A 12,932-nucleotide genomic window follows, 5' to 3' on the forward strand; every position below is an offset into this window, starting at 1 on the left:
GCCACAACGCCCGGCTATTTTTTTTTTGGTTGCAGCCGTCATTGTTGTTTGGCGGGTCCAGGCTGGGGATTCGAACCCGCTACCTTAGGTGTACGTGGCTGGTGCCTTAGCCGGTTGAGCTATAGGCGCCGAGCCCAAAGTCTGTTTTTCAAAAATCACAATATCTAGGCCAGGCATGATGGCTTCCTCACACCTATAATCCTAGTACTCCGGGGAGGCCAAGGCAGGAGGATCACTTGAGCTCAGGAGTTCAAGATTGGCTTGAGCAAGAGTGAGATACTGTCTCTACTAAAATTGAAAAATTAGCCAAGTGTCATGGCACACACTTATAGTCCCTGCTATTTGGGAGGCTGAGGTAGGAGGACTGCTTGAGCTCAAAAGTTAGAGGCTACAGTGAGCTATGATGACACCACTGCTTTCCAGCCTTACAGAGGGAGATTCTGTCTCAAAAATTAAAAAAAAAAAAAGTCAAAATATCCAAAATGAAGTTGGAGTATGCTTTCAACTTAACAGTGTGGCTATAAAAATAAGATGCCAAGGGTGATGCCTGTGGCTTAGTGGGTAAGGTGCTGACCCCATATACCGAGGCTGGCAGATTCAAACCTGGCCCTGGCCAAACTGCAACAAAAACGTAGCCGGATGTTGTGGTGGGCACCTATAGTCCCAGCTACTCGGAAGGCTGAAGCAAGACAATAGCCTAAGCCCAGGAGTTGGAGGTTGCTGTGAGCTGTGTGACACCAGGGCACTCTACCAAGGGCAATAACAAAAAAAAATAGTTAAGATGCCAAATTCTTTTTTCCAGATGTATTGAGGTATTGGTAATTAGTATACAAAAAGGCTGCACATAATTTATAAATGCAATTGGCAAATTTGGACATATTAGTCATGTTACCACAACCACAATCCGGGTAATAAGTATATCCTTCACCTCCAAAAGTTTCTTTTGTTGTTTTTGTTGTCAGAAAACCTAACATTATATCTACTCTCTTAGTAAATTTCTTTTTTTATTTTTTTTTTTTTTTTTTTTTTTTTTTGAGACAGAGTCTTAAGCTGTTGCTCTGGGTAAAGTGCCATGGGGTCATAGCTTCAGCAACCTCCAACTCTTGGGCTCAAACGATCCTCTTGTTTCAGTTTTTTCTATTTTTAGTAGAGACGAGGTCTCACTTTTTGCTCAGGCTGGTCTCAAATTCGTGAGCTCAAGCAGTCTTGGCCTGCCTTGGCCTCCCAGAGTGCTAGGATTACTCTCTTAGCAAATTTTTAAGTACACAATCTCTTGTGGTTAACTCCAGGCATTAAGCTATAGAGCTGATCTCTGCAACATACTCACCATGGGTAGCTATAACTTTATATTCATCAAACAGCTCCCAGATCCCCCTTTCCTCAACCAAGGAAATGGCAAACTCTTTGAAAGCATATCCTATACACTACTCTCTTTTATGAAGGCTTTCCTGGGATTCTCATGACCCCTCACCACTACTGACTTTCAGTAGAAATAACCACTAAAACAGCCATCGTCTCTTATGGCTCCCTATGCCAGTTCCACGTGATATGCAATATATTATTGCACGAACTCGTTTAACGCTTTCTCTAATGATGACGCCATAATTTGACAGACCTTAGCTCTCACTGTGCTGCCTCTCACACACTGGGTGCCTAAAGTGTGATCCATGGCTGATTCCTGCTCTAGTGGGCAACAGTGAAGAAAGTGGCTGATGATGAAGGTATCCTGAGTCTTTGAGAAAGAAAGAACATTCACCTTCCATTTTCTCATCCGTTGAGTTATCGCCACATTTATGTGGTTCTGTGTCCCTAGGAATTTCCTGTGGGAAACCAAGGTATTCTCTTTTTGTTAGGCTCTACTAACCAAGAACAAACCACAGGCCCAGGTGGCATCCTTAAAAGCCCTGAACCTGCCACCCTCCAAGGCTTAGGACTCCACGATGGTGATGCGTCTCCTCACTGGCCCTTCAGCCATGAGATTCCATTCACTTCTCTTCACTCTCCTCCTTTTCTTGACTCTCATACCCTCAGGTAAGTTGGTAACTGATCACAGCGCTGTGCAGTTTAGACGGCTATCTGGCAGGGCAAACAAGATTCCTTGATGAGTCCGATGGGTTGAGAAACCCCATATCAATAGCCCCCCTAGGATCAGGACAAGGCCGATAGAGAAGAGACCCATTCCATTACCATTAACCAACTGCCTAAAGAGAACGCATTCTGCTTGATTGTAATTTCATATCTTGGGATGCCTTGGTGAGGTGTGGATATCTATCCCTGGGAAGTTAGATCCGACAGGACTGAATTGCAGCAATAGCTATTACTGTATTCACTCGTTTGGTCAGAGAATGGATGAACCCAGTACTAAGCGAGTTACATGGGATCTGAAAGTTTTATGGAAAGAGACGAACATTAAAAAATGACTAATCCTAGATAAGTGAAAAGTTAAAGAATGGCTGTTTGGCAACATGGAGTTTGAGAAGAAGGGAATGCCTTCTTTTTGTGATATTGGTGAAAGTATAAACAAACAAAAAAACCCAATAATGTCAGGTGAGATGGCTCACACCTGTAATCCCAGCACTCTGGGAGGCTGAAACAGGTGGATTGCCTGAAACCTTTTTTCCTGAAACCTTCACCCTATCCCCGTCTGAATTATATGGGTAAAATGAGATTTAAAACGTAAAATATTAAACATTTAAAAGAAGAATTACCATGTGGATTATTAAGGGAAAAGAAAAATAATTGCAACATCAAATAAAATGAACCTGCAAGCGCATGTCCTAAAAGGCACAATCTTGATCCTATTTTATGAAGCCTCGTTTCTTATAAAACTTATTCTTTTTCCAGTGGGCTCTATCTAACCAGGTTTTCTTTCTGTACCACAAATAAGCTAAGCACGGGTCTTTGCTCTTGCTATTCTATGTGGCGACAGTATTGTCCTCTGGATAGTTGCTTAACTCTTTCATGCTCATTACTCTGGAATCAGTTCAAATGTTATACCCTCATAAAACCTTCCTCCCTTCACTTTTCAAGTCCATCTTCCAGGCTATATCTAGCTCATTATTTTGTTTTAAGCACTTACCACTTTCTGAGATTATTTTATCATCCTTTATTTTTTTTGAGACAGAGTCTCACTATGTCACCCTCGGTAGAGTACCATGGCATCACAACTCACAGCAACCTCCAACTCCTGGGCTTAGGTGATTCTCTTGCCTCAGACTCCCAAGTAGCTGGGACTACAGGTGCCTGCCACAATGCCCAGCTATTTTTTTTTTTTTTTGATTGCAGTCGTCATTGTTGTTTAGCAGGCTCTGGCTGGACTTGAACCCGTCAGCCTCGGCGTATGTGGCTGGTGCCCTACTCCCTGAGCTATGGGCCCCGGGTCTTATCATCCTATTTCTGTATGGTCAGATTTTCTTCACTGAATGTAAATTCTGTGAGAATAAGAAACATCGTTGCCATTTTCACTGTTCTAGTATTAGCACCAAAAAATTGCCTGGCAGATGGGCACTCAATGAATATTTGTTAAAGATCTATCTAGGCTCGGCGCCTATAGCTCAACCGGCTAAGGCGCCAGCCACATACACCTAAGGTGGCGGGTTCGAATCCCCAGCCCAGACCCGCCAAACAACAATGACGGCTGCAACCAAAAAATAGCCGGGCGTTGTGGCGGGCGCCTGTAGTCCCAGCTACTTGGGAGGTGGAGGCAGGAGACTCGCCTGAGCCCAGGAGTTGGAGGTTGCTGTGAGCTGTAATGCCACGGCACTCTGCCCAGGGGGACAGCTTGAGGCTCTGTCTCAAAAAAAAAAAAAAAAGATCTATCTAAAGGAGTAATGAAAAAATTCGTGTATTTAGGGCATGTATTTTTTTTCATCCCTTTCTTTTTATTTGATATTTACCAAGGTTGGAATTTGACACGCAAATTAGATATGCCAAGACTTCACAGTTTGTCTTCGGCAGAGATGATACAATAACTGTAGTTGAGTGACAATAGGCCCTCCCTTTTAAAAGCAGGAAAAATCCAGGCTGCGTCTGTGACTCAGTGAGTAGGGCGCCGGCCCCATATACTGACAGTGGTGGGTTCAAACCCAACCCCAGCCAAACTGCAACAAAAAAATAGCTGGACATTGTGGCGGGTGCCTGTAGTTCCAGCTACATGGGAAGCTGAGGTAAGAGAATCACCTAAGCCCAGGAGTTGGAGGTTGCTGTGAGCTGTGACACTACAGCACTCTACAGAGCATGATAAAGTGAGACTCTGTCTCAAAAAAAAAAAAAAGCAGGAAAAATCAGTATCTTGAGACGAAGAGCCTTCCTTTTTCCCCCTTTGCCATCAAAGTAGTAAATTACCCTTTCCTTCTTCTCAAAAAAATAAATAAAAATAAAAACAAAGAAAGAAAAGAAAAGGGGGAGGCTTCCTTAATATTTGATCTGTTGGTTAGAATGGAAATAGAGTGAACGAAAGTCAGGGAGCGATGCTTCACCCTTTTTGGATCTATGGAGATCTACCGAGAACAGAAGACCCTGGACCTTCTGTCCACCTTTTCTCCTCTGACAGAATTGTTCTGTTACCTGGGAGTGTGTGTGGTTTTATATTCAGCTCATTGACTAATTGGGTACCCGGGTCTTTTGCAGTGAGAAGTGGTATGGATTCTGCTGAAGGACACTGTCTCAATCTGTCTGGAGTCTGCAGAAGAGATACCTGCAAATTTGTAGAAGATGTAATTGGCTCCTGCCGCCGGAGGTGGAAATGCTGCAGGCCGTGGTGGATTCTTCTACCAATCCCGACACCAGTTATCTTTTCAGAATATCAAGCGCCCCTTAAGCCAAAATGGAAATGAAAAACTAAGGAAAGCATCCAAAGGAAAGTTTTCTGTATTTGAGAACGTTAGAACATACATATTAAACACTTCTGGCTTGACAGCCAGCTTCTATTTTCCCTTGTCAAATAAAATAAATCAGTATTAATTTCAAATATTCCTAGATACTATTTCTTTGTAACTCATTTGCAGCTCCAAAAAGTATCTTTAAAAGTGAGAAACCTTATTTATTTATCTTTAATGTGGCTACAAATTCTTTTTTTAATTTTTTAAAATTGTTTGGGATTCACTGAGGGTACAAAGAATTAGCTTACACTGATTGCATTTGTTAGATAAAGTCCCTCTTATAATTGTGTCCCACTCCCAAGACGTGTGCTACACACCCTGATCCCTTATCCCCTTCCCGCTTCCCCTCTCCCTGCTCCCCCAGTACCCTCCTCCCACCATATATTAGCTCATCTGCTGCCTTCATATCAGAATTGAATACACTGGATTCTTGCTTCTCCATTATTGTGATGCTTTATTAAGAATGTGTTCCACCTCCATCTAGGTTAATACAAAAGATGTAAAGTCTCCATCCTTTTTAGTGGCTGAATAGTATTCCATGGTATACGTATACCACAGCTTGTTAGTCTATTCCTTGGTTTGGTGGGCATTTAGGCTGTTTCCACATTTTGGTGATTGTAAATTGAGCTGCAATAAACAGTCTAGTGCAAATGTCCTCATGATAAAAGGATTTTTTTCTTCTGGGTAGATGCCTAGTAATGGGATTGCAGGATCAAATGGGAGATCTAATTTGAGTTCTTTGAGGATTCTCTATACCTCCTTCCAAAAAGGTTACATTAGTTTGCAGTCCCAGCAGCAGTGCAAAAGTGTTCCCTCCTCTCCACATCCATGCCAGCATCTACAGCTTTGAGACTCTGGGATGTGGGCCATTCTCACTGGGGCTAGGTGATATCTCAGGATAGTTTTGATTTGCATTTCTCTGATCTTTAGGGACAATGAGCGTGTTTTCAGACGTTTGTTAGCCATTTGTCTTCTTTAGAAAAGTTTCTATTCAGGTCTCTTGCCCAATGATATATGGTATTGTTGGGTCATTTTGTGTTGATTATTTGAATTCTCTATAGATCCTAGTTGTCAAGTTTTTATCCAATTCATAATATGCAAATATCTTTTCCCATTCTGAAAGTTGTCTGTTTGCTTTGGTTGTTCTTTCCTTAGCTATACAGAAGCTTTTCATTTTAATTAAGTCCCATTTGTTTATTTTTGTTGTTGTTCTGATTGCCATGGATGTTTTCTTCGCAAAATCTTTCCTCAGGTCAATATCTTCAAGTGTTTTCCCCACACTTTCCTGGAGGATTTCTATTGTTTCATGCCTTAGGTTTAAACCTTATATCCACCTTGAATCAATTTTTGTAAATCAGCAGTTCTCAACCTGTGGGTTATGACCCCTTTGTAAAAATGAAAATACATCTTGGCATTAGGAAGGTTGAGAACCACTGTTGTAAGTGGTGAGAGGGGCAAGTCCAGTTTCAATCTTTTACACATGATTATCTAGTTCTCCTGATACCATCTATTAAATAGGGATTCTTTTCCCCACTGTATGTTCTTGTTTGGTTTATCAAAAGATCAGGTGGCTGTAAGAGGTTAGTTTCATCTCATGGTTTTCTATTCGGTTCCAAATGTCAATGTCTCTATTGTTGTGCTGATACCATGCTATTTTGATCTCCATGGCCTTGTAGTATAGCTGAAAGTCTGGTAGGGTGATACCCCCAGATTCTTGTTCATTACTAAGAATTGCGTTGGCTATACAGGGTTTTTTCTGGTTCCATACAAAGCAAAGAATTATTTTTTCCAAATCTTGAAAGTATGAGGATGGTATTTTAATGGGGATTGCATTGAATCTGTAGATTGCTTTGGGTGATGTCATCAAATTTGGTACGTTTTAGACAACTGTGTTTTCAAACATGCTTTCTGCCTTTTTATCTTTCTCCTTCCTTACTGGAATTTCCATTATACATATGTTGGTGTCTTGATGTTGTCCCATAGGTCTGTTAGACCCCAATTGCTCTTCATTTTTCCCTCTCTATTTTTCAAACTGAATAATTTCAACTGGTCTGTCTTCAAGTCCATCCATTCTTTTCTGTGACTGCTAAAATTTGCTAGTGATCCCTCCAGCTATTTTATTTTTGCACTCCAGAATTTTTATTTGTATTTTTTATTTAAAAAATCTCTTTATTGATATTCTCTATTTTGTGAGACACCATTCTCATGTTTTCCTTTAGTTATTTAGACATGGTTTCCTTTAGCTATTTGAACATATTTAGAATAGTTGATTTAAGTCTTTGTCTAGTAAAGCCAATGTCTGTGCATCCTAAAAAAATAATTTTTATTGACTGTATATATTTTTTGCTTGTGCCATACTTTCTTGTTTCTTTAACATGTCTCACAATTTTTTTGTTCAATACCAAACATTTTAAATATTTCAATGTGGCAAGTCCAGAAATAGAACTATTTCTCCTTTCCATGCTATTCTATCTGTTGTTTGTTTATTTAGTGACTTTTCTGAATTAAGTTCATATTTTTCATTCTTTGTCATCTATGGTCATGCTTAGAGGTCAGCTAAGGATTTTTTTTTTTTTTTGAGATACAGTCTCATTTTGTCACCCTCAAAAAAGTGCCAAGGTGACATAGCTCACAGCAACCTCAAACTCTTGGGTTCAAGTGACCCTTTTGTCTCAGCCTCCTGAGTAGCTGGGACTACAAGCACCTCTGCAACACCTAGCTGTTTTTGCAGATGGAGTATCGCTCTTGCTTAGGCTGGTCTCAAACTCCTGAAATCAAGCAATCCACCTGTCTTGGCCTCCCAGAGTGGTAGGATTATAGGCATGAGCTGCTGCACCCAACCCATCATCTAGTAATTTAACAAAGATTTCTTTATGTGTTTGAAATTGAAAATCTCCTACTATCTGAAGAGAGGCTCTATGTGTGTTTTGAACCATGCCTTCAACACTCAGCTTGGCAGTTTACAACTCTGCCTTGGCCTACGCATTCTGTTTGGGCAGAACCTCAATGTGGGAGATTCTCCTAAGCATGAATAAGGTACATGCAATGCCTTATAAATTCTCAGAAATACATTAAAGGTTTTCAAAGCCCTGATTTCCCTCAAAGCATTTCATTCCCAGCAGTTTATCCCAAGTATTTCTATTTAGTCTGATGGTCTTCCTCAACTATTACACATTACTTCAGACAACAGCATCTATAATATTTACCTGTAAATGTTTTCATTTAAAAAAAAAAAAACCCTCATTTGCTGCCTTAGCCCTGGGTGAGTTCCAGGATGAAAAGGAAAACAAGCCTTCTGAGCACATCTTCCAGGGAGGCAATGCATAGGTTAATTTTTTATACATGAAGTTCATTCTGTTGTATATGGTACTGGTAGGGGAAATATAGGCAGTTATTCTCAAGGCTGTTACTAACCTGTGGAGTGAAGGATGGAACCAGGGTAAGTTAAAAATAAAAAATCTTGTTCTTCTTACTGATACCAACTATTTTTCTCAAATACACATTCCCCAAGTTGCTGAAATCTTTTGGTTAGTTTCCAGAGTGCCTAAAAAAATTTTTTTTTTAAACTTTATTTGTTTCCAGATTTCTAGTAGATTTTCAAGATGGAATTGTGGAATTCTTTACTACATTTTTGCTAAAGTCACAACATCACAACTTTTTTTGTTATATTATTTGTACTACACAATTTATTTATTATGTTATTATTATTGCTTATTAATCATAACAATCCCAATATTTATAATAAAGGACAAGAAAATTTCCAATAATTTTAGTCAAGATGTAATAGGTAAAACAACACGAAATTAACTTTTTTTTTTTTTTTGAGACAGAGTCTCACTATGTCACCCTCAGTAGAGGACCGTAGCATCACAGGTCACAGCAATCTCAAACTCTTGGGCTTAAGTGATTCTTTTGCCTCAGCCTCCCAAGTAGCTGGGAATACAGGTGCCCACTACAATGCCCAGCTATTTTTTTGTTGCAGTTGTTTAGCTGCCCTGGGCCAGGTTCAAACCTACCACCCTCGGTGTATGTGGCTGGCACTGTAACCACTGTGCTATGGGTGCCAAGTCAAAAATTAACATTTTTGAAATTGAAAAAAAATTAAGCTGTTTCTCGTTACATTTTCCAAAAATGCATTTCCAAAAACTGCAGTACTAATACTCTCCCACAAGCTCTTCTTACCATGAGACATTGATACTCTTCCACTGAGATGTGAGGTCTGTTTCTTTTATTTGTTATTAAGCAAATTTTTGTAACTATGTTGACTAACAAATAAAGTAGAGGTGATGCTGCCTGACTTCTCAGGTGATATGACATCTCTTTGTATGTATCTCTTTAGAATCAGTAATTGAAAAGACTTTACTTAGCACCTTTGTCAAAATCCTTGACCAAATATGGGATCATCTTCTCCTTGACTCTGTTATGTTCCAGCTCTCTTATCCCAGTATCGCAATGTCTTGATTACTATAGCTTTATCTTAAAATAAGGTAGTCTAAGTTCTCCAACTTTGTTCTATTTTTTGAACATTGTTTTCAATATTGCTCTTTTTGCAACTTTTAGGCAAGACTGAAATTATTTTGGCACACATTTTTAAGTATTAGTACAAATGTAAAATAATAACGCTCAGATATATTAATTAACAAATGTGAAAGTGATCAAAAGTAGTCAAATAGAAGGTACATAAAAGTATATATAATTTTCCAGAAAGGAATGAACTCGCCCTGCCATACACGAAATTTTACAAATTAAAAAATATATACAGGTGCCGGGCATTGTGGTGGGCACCTGTAGTTCCAGCTACTTGGCAGGCTGAGGCTAGAGAATTACTTAAGCCCAAGAATTTGAGGTTGCTGTGAGCTGTGACAGCACAGCACTCTACCAAGGCCCACAAAGTGAGACTCTGTCTCAAAAAAAAAAAATTGATATGTATATGTATTGATATGTATATATGTGTGTGTGTGTGTGTATGTATTGGTATATATATCAATTCAGGGAAATGCACCATTAAGCTATTAATCAGTAGGTAAGTTAATTTTAGGTAAGTTGAATTATGGTCAATTAACTCTTGGTAAAAGGCATTCTCTTAGGCCTTCAATACTTTGTTGATATATGGTGGGATGGGGTAAAAGGTTAAAGAATTTCTTTAACAGAGTCTTTTAATAAGACTCAGTTATTGAGGAAATAATGTGCATTTTACACTGTCTTTGATCTTTTAACTCTCCTGATCTTGCTACCCTTGTTATGTGAGATGATTATACAGAGGGTCAATAACAGCTGAGAAAAGACTAGTTTCAATGTGAGCAACAGCATCCACCTTTTAGGCCCTATTAAGAACATCATACACATGTGACAGTTGCCTCTTTCTTGAGGAATAATTTAATGGGAAATACTCTCTTATAATGGGATCTTAGAATATTTTCTTGTCCCTATTATGGAAAAGGGTATATTGTGGAAGCATTCCCTTATAAGTCAGAGAATTTTTGAGTATTAGGATTTTCTACATTCACATGACCTCACTTTCAAACCCATCAAAAGAAGATAGGCTAAAGTATTAACCTCTGGTGAAACTGAGAACCTATTAAAAAAAGAGAGATCGCCATCTGGTTTCCTATCATTAAGTTAATTTGTCACCAAATTGAAAGACTCCATGGTTTGGAAATATTCCAATGGAAACTGTTTCATTTCTTTATTTGTTAAGCTTCACTTACCGAGAGGAACCTCCGTCCCACGGAGGTGAATAAAAGGCCCAGTGTTTCACTACTTCTGATGACTCAGCTCTCTACTGGACACTCAACCATGAGACTCCATTCCCTTCTGTCTGTTTTTCTCCTCTTTGTGACTATAATATCAGAAGGTAAGATGGGGAATAATTGTGGAGGTAGGTTTCTTAGGAGGCCTATGGGTCCATTCCTCTCACTTATACTGTGGCCATCCTGAGATTCCCAATGCACATCCTTAGGGATTCACAAGTCCAACATGATCATCTCCTATAGATCTGATGAAGACAAAATTGAGAAGCAGGACTGCAGTTCCAAAGACAGAAAATGGGATCTAAGGCCTCCATAATTAGAAAATGGGGCCCAGGCGGTGCCTGTGGCTCAAAAGGGTAGGGCGCTGGTCCCATATGCCAGAAGTGGCAGGATCAAATCCAGCCCTGGCCAAAAACTGCAAAAAAAAAAAAAAAAAAAAAAAAAGAAAGAAAGAAAGAAAGAAAAGGGGGCCCAAAGAAAGAAATAGAGGTACAGGAGCTTTGGAATGCAACTTACAAATTAGTAAATAAAGCAAATAGCTACCAGTAGGGCCCCACCCTGAGTTCAACTCAGGGCTGGCATCTTGTCTCACCTTTCTGGAGAGTGAGGCCCTCCTGATAGCTATTTGCTTTGTTACTAGTAGCCATTTACAGTTTTACTAATATGGTTTGAGAAGGCAAATGACATGGAGTCCATTGGTGAGTGATATTCCTAAAGGGTAGAAGTTAGGTAAATCAGACAGATCTTAGCAAAAAAGCATTGTATCAAGTTAGAACAGAGCAGTAGTAATTTGAGAGCAGAGGAATGTGGAAGAGCATAAACAGTGGCAAGAAAAGTTTAAGCCAAAGAAAAATAATACAGGATCGTTTTAACAATCTTAGTTGTATCCTAAGGGTCCAGGATTCAGAGGTTTGAATATCAAGATGTAGAATTAAAGTGAAAAGGGAATATAGTTGTGTTCAGATTGTTTCTTCCAGATCCTGGTAAGATTTGATAAGATTCTTTTCTCCACTAGTAATGGCATCATGTTCTTATTCCTTGGAAAAATGTCTATGGTCATTGAACATAGATTTTTTTCCTTGGCTCATCTCTGAGATTCCCATGCAATCAAATCTACTCACTTGTTTAATCACTGCCCATCTATGGCCATATTAGAATCTGCCTGACATATGGTGGTCTTCCTCCTGAAGGAGTTCATATCATTCTCATTTGGTTCTACGCTTCGTTCAGCAGACACTGGTGAAGTGGGACCCCCTGGTGGTGACATATAATGGAAAATTATATGCCGTTCATGATTTAAAATTATCCAGCAATTTAATGGTCAATTCTTTCATTGCAGATAGTAGAACCCATTAAGTCCACATAAAGCCAGTATGATTTTACTAAGGTCACATAGGTAGCAGCAACACTGCAGCCAGAACCAAGCAGGAATGTACATAAAAATGGCAACCCTGATTTTTGTCAGACTTTTGTCTCAAAATCTCCTAATTAGATATTGAGGAAACTAAGGAGATTTTCTGCCATATGTGACAACATGGATGAACCTGGAGGAATTATGTCTGTGAAATAAACCAACCACCGAAAATGAAAGCTACATGATTCTTCTTATCCAAAGTGCCTGAAATAACCAAAGTCATAGGGATGGACACTAGAATGATTGTTGCCAGGAACTAGGAGGAAATGTTATTATCACAATAAAATACAGGGGAAGAACACGAGGTTATTTGAGGTTGGAAGCAGAGTTAGTCTCCCCACAAATCCAACAGGATTCTTCCAAAGGCCTCTCTTTCCATTCATGACATCTCCTTCCTCAAGAGCAGGCAACATCAGCCTTCCTTTGTTCTTCCCAAACCAATTATAACTCAAAGATGGATTTTTAAAAGGCCCGATAATTCCGTGCAGAAAGAATTCACTTTCAAAAACCCAGGTCTCTTATGATCAGAGGATATTAAAGCCACATGGAAAGATCAGAATGCCTAACTTTTGCATATTGAGGTATTCTTGGACATATTATAAAATTAGATCAAGAACATGCTTTGGGTAAAAATATATATATATTTTTATTAACAGTGGTATGTCTTTTAGTACCAGATAGTTAATTGCTGAGCTATCTGCACAATTTAATAATAGTACAATCCTCAAAATAACTGATTTGAATCACTGCTATGACACTTTGAGGATTGGAATCTATCAGTTGTCAGAAATCAATCTAATAATTTTAGAATCATTTTTTAATTTCAGAATATTACATGAATACACGTTTTGGTTACTTAATTTGCTTTTGTACATTTTTTTTTTTTTT

The 12,932-nt window shown here is 39.1% G+C and overlaps 1 protein-coding gene across 1 annotated transcript; it reads left to right on the forward strand.

The window, feature by feature from the left end:
* Positions 1 to 1,940: 1,940 nt before the first annotated feature.
* LOC111726654 (beta-defensin 109-like) lies at positions 1,941 to 4,835 on the forward strand. The gene is made up of 2 exons (XM_023515538.1): positions 1,941 to 2,031; positions 4,630 to 4,835. Exons 1-2 carry the CDS (start codon positions 1,941 to 1,943, stop codon positions 4,833 to 4,835), a joined length of 297 nt encoding a protein of 98 aa, XP_023371306.1.
* Positions 4,836 to 12,932: the final 8,097 nt, after the last annotated feature.

This window comes from Otolemur garnettii, unplaced genomic scaffold, assembly GCF_000181295.1.
Source record: "Otolemur garnettii isolate 467f Iridium unplaced genomic scaffold, OtoGar3 scaffold00074, whole genome shotgun sequence".
In the NCBI taxonomy this organism is placed as follows: Eukaryota; Metazoa; Chordata; class Mammalia; order Primates; family Galagidae; genus Otolemur; species Otolemur garnettii.

Coding starts and splice junctions, on each gene's coding strand:
- LOC111726654 (XM_023515538.1), top strand. CDS start 1,941: ATGGTGATGCGTCTCCTCACTGGCCCTTCAGCCATGAGATTCCATTCA. Junction 2,032..4,629: donor CTTGACTCTCATACCCTCAG/GTAAGTTGGTAA, acceptor GGTCTTTTGCAG/TGAGAAGTGGTATGGATTCT.